Source organism: Eleginops maclovinus, chromosome 17 (assembly GCF_036324505.1).
Source record: "Eleginops maclovinus isolate JMC-PN-2008 ecotype Puerto Natales chromosome 17, JC_Emac_rtc_rv5, whole genome shotgun sequence".
NCBI classification, from domain to species: Eukaryota; Metazoa; Chordata; class Actinopteri; order Perciformes; family Eleginopidae; genus Eleginops; species Eleginops maclovinus.
The window spans coordinates 9,059,901-9,072,450 of record NC_086365.1 but is presented as its reverse complement, the minus strand read 5'-3'; the positions used below and the strand labels follow the sequence as shown (position 1 = coordinate 9,072,450).

At 41.5% G+C, this 12,550-nt stretch overlaps 1 protein-coding gene across 2 annotated transcripts; it reads right to left on the bottom strand.

The window, feature by feature from the left end:
• Window positions 1-2,308: 2,308 nt before the first annotated feature.
• slc38a2 (solute carrier family 38 member 2) lies at window positions 2,309-11,875 on the bottom strand. 2 transcript variants are annotated; one of them, XR_010167768.1, is made up of 17 exons: window positions 11,538-11,875; window positions 10,273-10,386; window positions 10,099-10,180; window positions 9,895-10,010; window positions 8,395-8,468; window positions 8,212-8,304; window positions 7,896-7,968; window positions 6,770-6,852; window positions 6,557-6,615; window positions 6,266-6,430; window positions 6,071-6,150; window positions 5,844-5,944; window positions 4,807-4,931; window positions 4,567-4,711; window positions 4,372-4,469; window positions 3,898-4,104; window positions 2,309-3,707 (listed from the first exon to the last, which is right to left on the bottom strand). XR_010167768.1 is itself a non-coding variant. In XM_063905248.1 (16 exons), exons 2-16 carry the CDS (start codon window positions 10,383-10,385, stop codon window positions 3,988-3,990), a joined length of 1,524 nt encoding a protein of 507 aa, XP_063761318.1. In that variant the 5' UTR covers window position 10,386; window positions 11,538-11,875; the 3' UTR covers window positions 2,309-3,987. The 2 variants fall into 2 exon arrangements, 1 of the variants encoding a protein (XP_063761318.1); XM_063905248.1 differs by having other exon boundaries at window positions 2,309-4,104.
• Between the last annotated feature and the right edge of the window lie 675 nt (window positions 11,876-12,550).

The following is a 12,550-nucleotide window of genomic DNA, read 5'->3' as shown; positions in this document are numbered from 1 at the left end:
CGCAACTTATGCTAATTGTGCAAATTGCCCAACATGTTCAAGTTAGCAGCTGTATTGGGGACCCGTACTATACATTCCTAACATAAAACATCGGGTTCTTTACAACAGCACTCTGAGCAGGCAACTAGATTGTATTTGCCACAGATCCTTTAAAATGTGTGAATTTGACAACAAACGTGGGCTTCAATGTTTTGAGGGTCATTGAAAGTTCATGAATGTCTTTATTTTGAGCAAGAATACAAATTGGAAGTCCTTCATATTTTTTTCTGCAAGCTTCTGTAAAATCCTGCTAGTTCTAATCATAAAAACGTTCAGTGTTGCAATCATAATTCATGTCTTTAACTATGCCATGCTAGGCCCTTAAATTTGAGAAAAACAAGGCCTTAAAAGTCTTTGAAAGTCATGTTTACGTATGGGAACCCTGGAGTTCCATTTTTAGTGAATATTATTACATCACATACAGACATATAAAAGAAACCTTACTTGCCTTTGTGGCCGATTAGCAATTTGACCTTCACCACCTCAATTGCTGTGGCGAACTCGCAGACGCTCTTGTACACATCCAGCAGGTGATCGTTGACCACATCAGGGAAGTTATGTGACAGCTAAGCAATGTGCTGAAAACTCCGTTTAAAAATGATAAAGTCAGCACCTAACTGCTTTCAATTAACCTATCCTAAAGGTTTGGTTGGTACTGAACAATACCAGATAGATCTGCACACAAAGAAAAACCCACCATGCCCCTCCTCAGACTTCGGATATTGATCTTTTACAGGTTTTTTTCACCTGGTATCTTCACAGATGATCAGTCTTATATACTTCAGTCAGGATATAATGATAGTTTGAGCCAATTTGACAAAAAGGACTCTGAAGAGATCTTCTCATGTTGACTGTAGGAGAAGTTCTCTTATCTACAGTAAATCAAAAATATTTTTGATTTACTGTAGATATTTTTGACTCAGTCACTGCAGGAAAAGCACAGGTGTGAATAATGAGTTAATTATCGCTTAATTGACTTCAGCTGCTCACCGTTAACACTGTATTTACCTACCAGGTCGAGTCAAACAGCAAGGCAAGTGGAATCGGATGTGCGGGTAGCAGACATTTAAGTGAACAACCTATACAAACGGAGACAAACTCGCAGGGATTTTAGGTCAGTGTTTATCTTTCTGGTGTATTTTTCATCCCCTCCAAGAACAGCTTATATTTTATTACAGTTGTTTTAAGAACTTGGGTCGGTTCGTACACATGGTGTCCACTAGGGGGCAGCGTTGTCAAGCGGTGAGGTTGGCGTTAATGCCAGGAGAAACGGAAGTCTTGCTGTTGGAGAATAAAAACTTACACACTTATGACAGTTTTTCCACTTTATTTGTGGAAGGCACGGAGTAAATATTAGTTTTATTCAATCAGTAAACGTAACTTTAATGAGTTTTAAATGGAAAATAAATACAGAAGGAGAGCATTGGCTTGGTTCTATAGCATCTCTTTTCAATCTCCATGTTTTCCCTTTCCTCTATCTAACATCTCTTTTAACGATCCAGTAATGTGAAAATCCCCCCACCTTGCTTTTTCAACTATTCTTAAAACCCAATTTCTGAAACTAAAGTGCTCTTTGTCGAAACACTACACTCAAAAGCTATATAAACCCTAAACTAAACATAACAAATATGCACATACACGCCTTATAAATCTCGTATTTCACAAAGCAATTGCACACTAATGTGTAAAGTAAAATATTACATTTGCATTTTTATTTGTAGCACTGCATATATGTATATGAACACAAATGTAATGATGAAACAAAGACGTTTATTCTACTGACTTATTCCAGTATCCGAAACTCTCACTACAACTTGGATACCTAAACATACTTGCACTGTAAACTAACTACAGTGTATTACATCTTCTTCTAACTCTCTCTAAAATGGTCCTCCATTGTTTCTAAGTGATTAATTGCTGTTTTGGAGTTTCTAACATAGTGATTAAGCAGTTTAATGTTCCTGCTCAGTAGATGATATGTCACGTGAGGTAGTGCTATTTGTGTCTTGGAAATTGCAAAAATCTAATTCGGAGTGACCAAAACCCTGTTAAAGGTCTTTATTATAAGCTGAATTAAAGCAGAATGTGACAAAAAAAAACACACATTTAATTTTTCTCTTTCCTTTAGTCTCCTTGGTATCCTCTACGTTTGTTGACGATCAATCTTTGTAGGAGATATTCGAAACATTGTTAATAACTGTCCTTAATAAATCACGTTCAAGTGTTCTTAAGACAAAGAAAAGCTGACACAGGACACAGAACACCAAGGTGTTATTAGATTATCTGTATCTATTTTAATTGGACATTATTTACAGGATATACATAGTGTTTCATTGAAACAAGAGTGTAACACTGGCGGGCAAATACCACTTTGCTCCTTAGGTCAAGAGATGGCTGACATTTACCATCCAAGATGTGCATAAAGAACATTTCGCTGAACCGGCTCTGTGTCACGGGGCCAAAAAGGACAAGAGTTTGCTGCTGCTGTATCGGTGGCTTCACATGTAGCACAGATTTCATTGAGTCAGTCTTTACAGAGAAAAACAGTGTGTTTCAATATCAAAGATTCAGCAGCGAGGGGAGGGGGAGGGGGGGTTCGCTTTTGTTTTACAGCTCCAATGCAGTATTGTAAAAAAAAGAAGTTCAAACCAAACAAAAGCGTATATACAGTTGAACTCAATAGATATATATATATATATATACATATATATATGTACATACAATATTATATAAATATAGTAAAATAGATTAAATTACATTGATTTCACGCTCTTCCATAAATAGATGTTGGACAATAACAGTATGGTGATGTGTACAGTTAACGCTGGAAGCACAGTGTCAGATGACAGATTCACATCTCAACAGGGAAACAAATCCACGTCGAGTTTTCAAGTTCATTGTGAAATATCTCAAAAAATGTTTTTCGCAAAACACTTTGTTGTGACAGACGCTCTCCTTAGCTTTCTCTCATGTTTGGTTGTCAGTATCCAGAGCGCACCTGACTTTAGTTTTAGTTTTTTTGTTCTTGCAAGTTTAACAGGTATATTACAACCACTGCATGTGGTAAAATTCAAAGTATTCTTCCATAAAGAAAAAAATGTTAATGTTGCTCCTGAAGGCTTGGGGGGCTCCAGGTCTCAAAGCAGTAGTGTCCATCTTCAGCAGGTTTTAAAGAGTAAATATTTAGCATTAAGTCCTCCTGTGAGGTACTCTCAGCTCCCAGTGTCGGTCGGGCAGGGCAGGTTCACTTAAAATGCATTTTACTAGGAAATCTGACACTATAAGCGAGGTCACAGAGCCTTGGTACCAATACTGAAAAGGCAATGTAGTAGGCTTCGTCTGTCCAAACTCACATCTGTTTTTTCTCCACAAGTGTGCTGAACATTAAGTGCTTCTCAATGTACAAAGATGCTTAACAAACACATTTTTGGCAAAAGAGAAAAGGAAAGAAAACAAACGACAAATGTTGGAAGGAACGTATTCATCCTGGAGAAAGACGAACATCAGGTCTGCTGCCTCTTACACATCTCAGGGAGTTTCTCAGCAGGACGGGCCGGGGGGCACAGCCATACACAACACCGTACCAGTGTGTAAGTCGTGTTTGAACTCTACCACTATGTCGTCTGTTTTGAGGCACCTTCAAATATTTGTCCTCAGCTGTACCATAACTACAAAAGAGCGAAAATGAAAACAACACTCAAAAAAAGTTACAATAAAAAGAGAAAAACAAGTAAAACACCATCTTTGTGGCCTAAAACAGCATACTGTACAAAGTTCAATACATTCTCTTGGAATGGTATGGTTTGTGGCTCAGGAAGGTGAAGCTGAGCATCAAGTGAATTCTTGTGTTTTTCCTACTCTTTCAGTATTTTCCATCTTTTGTTGGTTGCAGTCGCAGCAGTCGGGCCTCCTCTCTCCGTGGTCGGCTGCAGCAGGACGGCGGGAGCTTTAGTGTCCATCTTCGTGTTTGTCTGCGCCGGCTGTGGCGTTGTGGATCCAGTCCAGGATGATTAGGGTCATGCTGCCGGTCATCACCACGAAGCCTAACAGCAGGAAAGCAGTGGCCTGGAGAACAGAAACATTTAAGAAACGGTCAGACACACAACGCCCCGTACATCTACTAATTGTGATCCGATTTTTATTGAGCCTTTCTATTCTTTTACTTTTACTCAACATGCCAAGATATATACACACATCCATTCACTAATACCAACAGCCTGTTGGCTACAATCCATTCTAAACAGATAAAATAGGACGTGTTGCTTCAAAGTGCCTTCAGCAGTCTAACGAGCTTCTATACAGCTGAATCCTGTAACACATGCAGATCCTCACCCCAATCTTCTGCACAGACTTCATGGACTCCTTCTTCACCAGTTTGATGTAGAAAGCCGAGGGCAGGATGAAGATGAGCATGGCAGCAGCAGAGGCGCCTGTGTGAGGGAGGGCATTTAGTGTTTTAGTCACATTTGGTATTTTGGCATGGTTCTCAGGGCACTGAAACTTAGATGATAAGAATCGCTGTTTTACCGATGAAGCCGAAGATGTCCCTGATGGTGGGGACAAAGATGACCAAAGCGTTGGTGCTAGCCAGAAGCACCATGGTGATGATGGTGTGGCGGATCCAGCTGAATTCCTTAGAGGCGCACAGCAGGTGGTTGACGGAGGTACGAATCTACGCAAAGACAAGCAAAAAGAGAGATTAGTTTACACAAGCCACCAAATTCACAATAGGAGTGAGAAGAGGAGCTGCATCTCTGAAAAACGTACAGGGAAAAGCACCACGGGCACGGTGAGGGTGACGGCGGTCAGCACGGCCAGACGGACAATCAGCAGGAGCACGTCGGCCTTGTAGATCTTGGAGTATGTGTGCAGCAGCTCGGGTTCCACGTGCACTGTGAGGAGGGACAGCAAACAGGCTTTAGACCTGAAGCACTCGCAGCTCCATTCACTAACATGGCCATTTATAAATACATGTATAGGATCAAGTACAGAACCTGGCTTTAAAAGTAGCTCAAATATGTGTTTTGTAAAATAACTAAAATATGCATTGTGGTTCTAATTTTTCCCCAAAATACGATCCATCTAAGCCGCTGGTGCGATAATTTAAAATACCGCATTTAGAATTGCAGGTGCCAAAATACAGCTGAAAGACACCTGTAGACTTTTACATTTGGAGAACATCTAAAGAAACAGTAATATACTTTAGCACTAGAAAAGCTTCATTAGAGCCTGAAGGTGAATATTTCTTTGTAGAAAACCTACTCTGACTTAGGTAACCCAGTTTGTGACTTCCTCATGACTTCTATTCCTCTCTTCTGGTATGTGTTCTACATTTTCCTAAAGCTGGAAACCCAGACAGTCCAGTTAAGACAGAAGTTTCTCAATCCAGACTTGCCCTAACATACACTGTGCGTCAGGTTCCGCCCTCTTAGGGTTCATTACGTTTTTTCCGATTGAGCTCTTGTATAACGGGTTTGATGTCCCAGGAACATTTCCAACGTTCAGAAGTTGCTGCCATAACAAACATGGTTGCAGATTGTGCAGCTGTGTCCTGTTGTTCCAGGAGGGAAATATTTACTATTTAATTTGGAACTGGAAGCTTCTACTCCTAACTTTGCATGATTGATCAACTCGGGGTCAGTGACCGGTTGTGAACCCACTCTAGTAACATTAACTTTATTTGCTTTCTAATCATTTGTTCTTGAAGAATTTGGGCATGTTTTGCAATACTGAAGTCTGAATACTTCACTTATCCTGGGGTTCGTTGAGAATGAAATAAAAGATAAATGAAATATGAGACTCACGGTTGAAAGTCAGATATCCGAAGAGGGCGGCCAGCAGGTACATGATGAACATGGACAAGAAGGACACGTTAGCAACGTTCTGCATCTTTTGGCGGGAACGGCTGTGGGGCGGGAGAAGAGGGCAGGTTTTATTTAGGCTCCAGCTTTTATGTTGATGTGAGAAAAAGTCTTTATCAAACATGATAAGAAAGCAGCTGTGGTTTGATATGAAAAAAGGGTTCACTTACTCTTTCAGCTCCTCGTACATGGGCAGGATGGCGGGGTGGCACACGAAGGCGAAGGTCAGGATGGGAACGGCGTAGACAGTCTGTAAAAAAAACAAAAAAACATACAAATTCAATATTTTTACGACAAAATATTCCCAAAGAAATGTGTTAAGGGAGCCAATTTTAAGGGGAGACATTACAGGTAAAGAGTTTTACCTGAGAGTTGAAGACAAAGTATTTTGGCGTGCAGGGGTCGCTGTAGTCCACGGCGCTGCTGTTCAGTTGGTCCAGGCTGATGTTCAGCACTTTGCTGACTGTCTCATTCAGAGCGTTCATGTCTTCGGGGAGAGGGCACGGGATCTGGAACTTCTTGATGATCACCTGGAGGACAAGACAAGCAATATCAGAAAACGTTATGACAATAGTTTGTTGTTGAAAAGGGAAATAAAAACCACACTGTAACTCCACTGTGTGTGTGCATGTGAGGAAACAAAAGCAAGTACTCACCACAATCAGAAAGAACACCATGCAGAGCAGAGAGAGACCGCTGGTGTAACCAAGGTAACCTGAAGAGGTGAAAAAAATCGAAACATGAGCTTATGTCTTTTTTTTCTCTCTTAAAGCTGCAGAATGTTTCCTTTTTATGATTTCAATCTGAACATTTTGAGACTTCCCATTTTCCCACCAAAACTATGGATTAATGCACACAGACACACTTACCCAGGTTCCTGAGCAGTGACAGGGGCAGGATAATGACGAGCGTCACCAGCACCACCAGGTAGTCTCCGTTAGTGTACCATGCTCTGAAAAAACACAGGAAGAAGTTAGACATTAAGGACTGGAGGTAGAAAAAAAGAGTACTGCATTCCTTTGCATCACAGGAATTGTGAGCAGCAGCAACAAGGACAATTAACTTCTTCGTAGGTGACTGTCATTGCATTTTGTTTTTATTAAGATTTGATATATTTTGCACGGCTCATCGTTTGTAAGCTCCGTTGTGTAATGCAAGTGATAAATCATAAATACTTAAACAGATATTTTCCTATACAATCTTATTTTAAACACTTAAAATTCATTTTTTAGCCAGAAAAAAAACATACAGGCTAAGTAGCTTTGATAAATATGAAATATCTATAAATATAGAATATATTTATATATGTAAAATTGGGGCCACTTTGCAAAAAAACATGGCATTAAAGCCATTTGTCTGTCAGAGTTCTCTTTTACATCTTCACGCCTGATCAGCTGCCACACACACACTGGCCTGCACAGGATGACTGCATTGCTCACAGAAATAGATTCAACAAAGCAGTGAACACATCAATTTTTTAAACTTGAAGCGAGGTCGCTGTGAGCTCATGGTGCGCTCTGTCTCGATGCAGCACGGACTGCATATTCTCCTAAAAGGGCTCTTTGAAGGACCTCTGTCCGTCCCTCCCTCTCCGCCAACAAAAGGACAAAGAAACTGCTTCCCCTTCTCCAACACTCTGCACTTCAAAAACAACCGGCAGCCATTTTGCTCTATGTGCCTCTTCACCTCGAGTGCCTCGTTCCTGTTGTTTCTCTTGCCTCTCACAGCGGCCCTTTTTTTTACCATTAGATGTGAATGCCAAGCCTGTCTGTATTAAAATGCGATAATAATGATACCTGAAACAACACCTGAATGTTCTGATGGTCAGATCTGAGGCACAATCTAAACAAATGACGACCCTGTTCTCACACATTTAATGGACAAACCACTTTTTTTTTTAATGTCAATGTGTTCTGCATTAGATGCTTTCATGTGTCTGTGCTTGTTTTCTGTTACTGCTAACTAAAATGAATCAAACCACATTTTCAGATTCACCCAGTCTCTCCCACAAAGGATTGGATGACGATGGGCAGCTCGTATTTGACGATGTAGAGGTAGCTTGACATGGCTGCAAAGAGAAGAAATGCAAGGTAAGTCATCGGGTTAACTCCACTACGAAAATAGTGATGTCAAATCGTTTTTACAGGAAGTTACTCTATGTTCCACAAACACACACTTTATTTACATTAGCCAATTTATTGTTCACCGTGTAGTCTGCTGAGACACAGAGGGACAGTGTTGTAGCTTGTGAAATAAACACAGGCATATAGCATATCACATCTGAGAAGACGTGATGCGAAAAGTTGCTTACCTCCGATGTTCTGCATGGTGATGGAGATAGAAGCAGCGAGTTTCCCTGGCATCCCGAAGGCTTTGTAACCCAGCTGCTCGTACACCAATGCACCTTTGACAAAGATGGAAATATTTAGCTTTCATAAAATACCTCAAGAGAACACTGGGAATAATGGACACAGGACTGTCTGACAAGACTCACCTCCTTCGTTGGCTGTCTTTAGCAGCAAGTGGACAGAATACAAGGAGAAGATGGCGACGGACACAAGGAGGATCCTGTAAACAAACAAGAGGGATCTTTAGCTGAGAGGATATAACAAGGAACGATGGCAACGCTTTTAGCAAACGGTTCCTAATCGATGCTGAAGTACTTTGCTGTTACATGTGCTGATCTTTAGGAATGATCAAGGAGCTTTAAAGGCCAATTCAATGACAGATGTATTTCTGTGGCTGCGGCAAACAATCACATTGACATTTAGTTAACGTGAAGGTCAGACAGTCATCCGCCGGACATGCAAAAGACGGCTCGCACAACAATGACTTAAATCTCATGAGTGCCAGCAAGGATTTCATTCATTTCTGCTTGTTTCAATGACTCAACAAGTCAACACTTGAACATCTGCTGGGATAAAAACGTCTCCAATTTGGAGAAACATCAGAAAAGACCTTGAAAGCAGCATCAGTCTGCAGGTTTCTTCGGGGTCACAAGCAGCATTAGCAGGGTTACAGAGGACGAAAGGTTTCCCCGTAGAGGATCTGCTTAGCACCCTGGGCTGCACAGCCAGCGATATGTGCAAGGGTATTAATAGTCTAGGTGAAAATTAATCTCCAAGCCATTTAGAGCAATGCTATTAAAACGTTTCCTCCCTGCCTCTGATATCAGGACAATTTATATCTTGTGTCATTATCTGCTGCCACTCAACAAATATATGCTTTGGATGACCTGTCATGGACCGTGGGTTTGTTCTGCAAAGCTTACTTAACTCTTTGTGACGTGGTTGCTGATGAGAAGCGCACCAGACAGTGTTTGGAAATGCAAATGGACACATTTTCTTTCAATGCTGCGTAGCGTTCATAATCTCCAACTTCCTGCCTAGGTAAAGCTCTGATTGGTCATCTGCTGGCTGCCGTTGAAGCACGCCGTGCCCCATTCATGATCTCCTGCGAGCCTGGTTTACATAACTCTAGCCCAAATGCAGCAGGATTAGCTTGTCTAAGCTGCTTCTCCTGACACTCCCTCCGTGGGATTGTTAACTGAAAAACCACCGCAATAGGGTGGCGCCCAAAGCAATCTAGTAACCTACTATTAGTGCATGTATTATACTCTGACAGTGTTGTACAGTGACACACTTCACTAGGCTTTCTTTAGCTGGTTTATGCCTCCCTAAAGCTTGTGAGACTTATGTATGATTCAGGGAAAAGGGCTGCTACAAGTGGGGTTTTCTTTCCCACCAAAAATGAACACTTTCCACACTTTTATCTATATCAAACAAGATAGCAAGTACTCAAACTGTGGCGATGACCATTGCTAAACTCTCGACCTCGCTGTAATCTGCTGCTCAGGGTTGAGCAGCTGCAGAGTGAACACACACAAACACACACTCCTCCTCCTGCGATAGGACTGTATTGTAAAAGGATACTTCATCACAACCAAATCAGTGCAGAAGCTGAGAAAATAAAGTATTTATAAATAAAAACGTACACAAACAGGGCGATGCCGGTGTTGGCCATGGCGTAGGACAGACCCAGAATGCCGCTGCCCATGATGGCATTTCCCAGGTTGAAGACAGACATGCCAAAGGAAGCATTGCCCTGGTGCTGTGGGAAAATGAGAGGATCGGGAAATTAGGACAAAATGACGTCAAAGAGGATACAGGTGTGGGGAGATAGTGAGAGAAGCTCTTACATATTCAGTCTCATACTTCTTCTTGCCCGGGTTGTGTTCAGGGAGGAAGTTTTGACTCTCTGCCTCCAGGTCAGAGAATTGGCTTTGAAAAAGAAGAAGGGAATTTAGAAAAAATACTTTCCATATTATTTCTAACATATGGTATATTTAGACACATTTCAAGACCAGTCTCACCTGCCCAGAGGGACCTTCTTTGGGCAGTACTCGTTGCTGTTGGAGCTGCAGCTGTCTTCTTCAGGAGAGATGTTGAAACGGCTCATCTCAGTTTTGGCAGTGTTTTGTTTCATGCTGTTTATTTGAGAGCAGCAAAAGAGACATGTTTTAGTTGATATGTAGCATTTATACACATTTCTAGCTGTGCGGGTTCAAGCTCCCTTTCAATAATAAATATTGTAGTGGGCAGGCGCGCGACCACAGCCCTTCTCATGAATCCGAGATCATGTGACTCTTCTTTGGAGGGGGGGGGGGGTGTAGAGGAGGGAGAAAAGGAGGGGGGGAGGGGGTGATGACGCACCGGCAGTGGAAAAATACCAGCCGGCATCCGAGTCCACATCCCCTCAGCCCGCTGTGGTGCGGAGCGACAAAACCCGCAGTACGCACCGCTGACTTTGCGCACATTCGTCTACGAAATCATTTTAGTGTTTAAGTGTAATGAAAATAGGGCGTGTCTTTAGTTTGTTACACAATACATTTATTTTCAAGCAAACTTGTGACAACAAGACAAAGCATGTGAATGTGCTGAAACTAACAATTTGATATATATTCATATCTGTATATTTCTTTTAAACAGGTTTGTCTATGGTGAATACTCCTCGCAGTTAGACCCTCACAGAGAGCAGAAGGCGTCTCCCAGATCCAGTTAATGACATTATTTCCATGGCCGACTCCGATGGAAACAATGGCACGTGTTGTCCCTTTATGGGCATGGCTCTCCATTTTGCGCAGAGGCTTGAGCTCTGATAAAGTGTTGGCGTGTAATCAGACTTTTCTGATGAAACACAGAGGCAGCTTTACATTATTTCGTTTTCACTCACTCTGTGTGTAATCACTTGTGTGGCAATGAGTGACAACCACCAGGCATGAGTCCACTGCAGCATCAGTGTCACACTACTTCATTATTTATTTATTTGGAACAGGGCTGACCTGGAGAAATGAGCCTCAGGCCTCAGAAATGACATTTTTGGCTCTTAAGACAGAGATCCACACAGCTACTATAGATAGAACCGTTCAATTATTACAAATTAGCCCAAGAGAGTTTGCAATCCATCCACATTCCATTCAATGATATTCAAAACACAAACCAAAGACAAATATGAAGGTAATTATTATTAGTTCGTGTTCCACATGAAATCTTAAAATGACACTTCAAACTCTGTGCTGCCTATATCCGACAACTCCTGACATACAGACCGTAAATGAAGAGATGCCGGCATTCTTACCTTGCAAAGATGTGGCAGGATGGTTGTAAAATCCTTTTCCAGTAAAAAAAGAAACAAATGTCCGGACGATTTTTTTTTTTCTCACAAAACCAGCTAATCGCTGTGTGTATTTAGGTTGAAACTAAAACAAATAATATAACGGATGGGCATATAACAACCAGGATGTAATTGAAAACACGATCTGAAACAGATCAGGTAAGGTTAAAAATAAAATACACCCTTAGAATAAACAGACCGACGCGTAAAATCTAAAGAATGTAGATTTAGGTCTAATTAAAATTCCCAGAGATGCGGTGGACTCGGAGATAAAAGTCTGTTCTGCTGGAGGAGGGGTGGGACTCACCCTTTTATAAAGATGAGCATTGCATCAGCCTAGACCTAGGAAAGTAAGAAGAAGGAGGGAGAGTAGATGGGGGGAGGAAGAGGAGGAGGAGTCTTTTTTACGCACAGCAGTGACGAGCCTTTGTGTACAAACAGAGCAGTAATGACCCCGTGGAGACTGCAATGGGCAACACAGATCCTCCAGGACATTTAAACAATACGTCCTATCAAGGAATGCCATAAACACTACAATGATACCAACATAATGATACACGTAGACCGATCATTAAATTGACCTGTGTTAGTCTCAACAGTAATGAAATGACTTCAATCACTTCATTGGGTTAAGACCAATTTAATGAGGAAGATATGATTGGCTTTTTATCAAAAAACAATAAAAGACAATGCCTAAGGTCAGTAGTGACCTCAAAGTGTCCTGAATATTTGTTGGTGCAGATCAGGCTGAGTGCAGCTTCAAAGCAGACCTCCCGCACACATACACACACTGTCATGTGACAGTGAGGGGCCATCCTGATCCTCTGCTGTGTGTGAGTGTGTGTCTCCCCAGTTTATTATTAATGTTGGGATGACTAAGAAGTGTACTGCCTGTCCACTATCAGTCTGCCCTTTGATTCCTCATAAATAAAACACTTCCTTCTGTTGCTCCAAATACTACAACTTATTCCTGACAC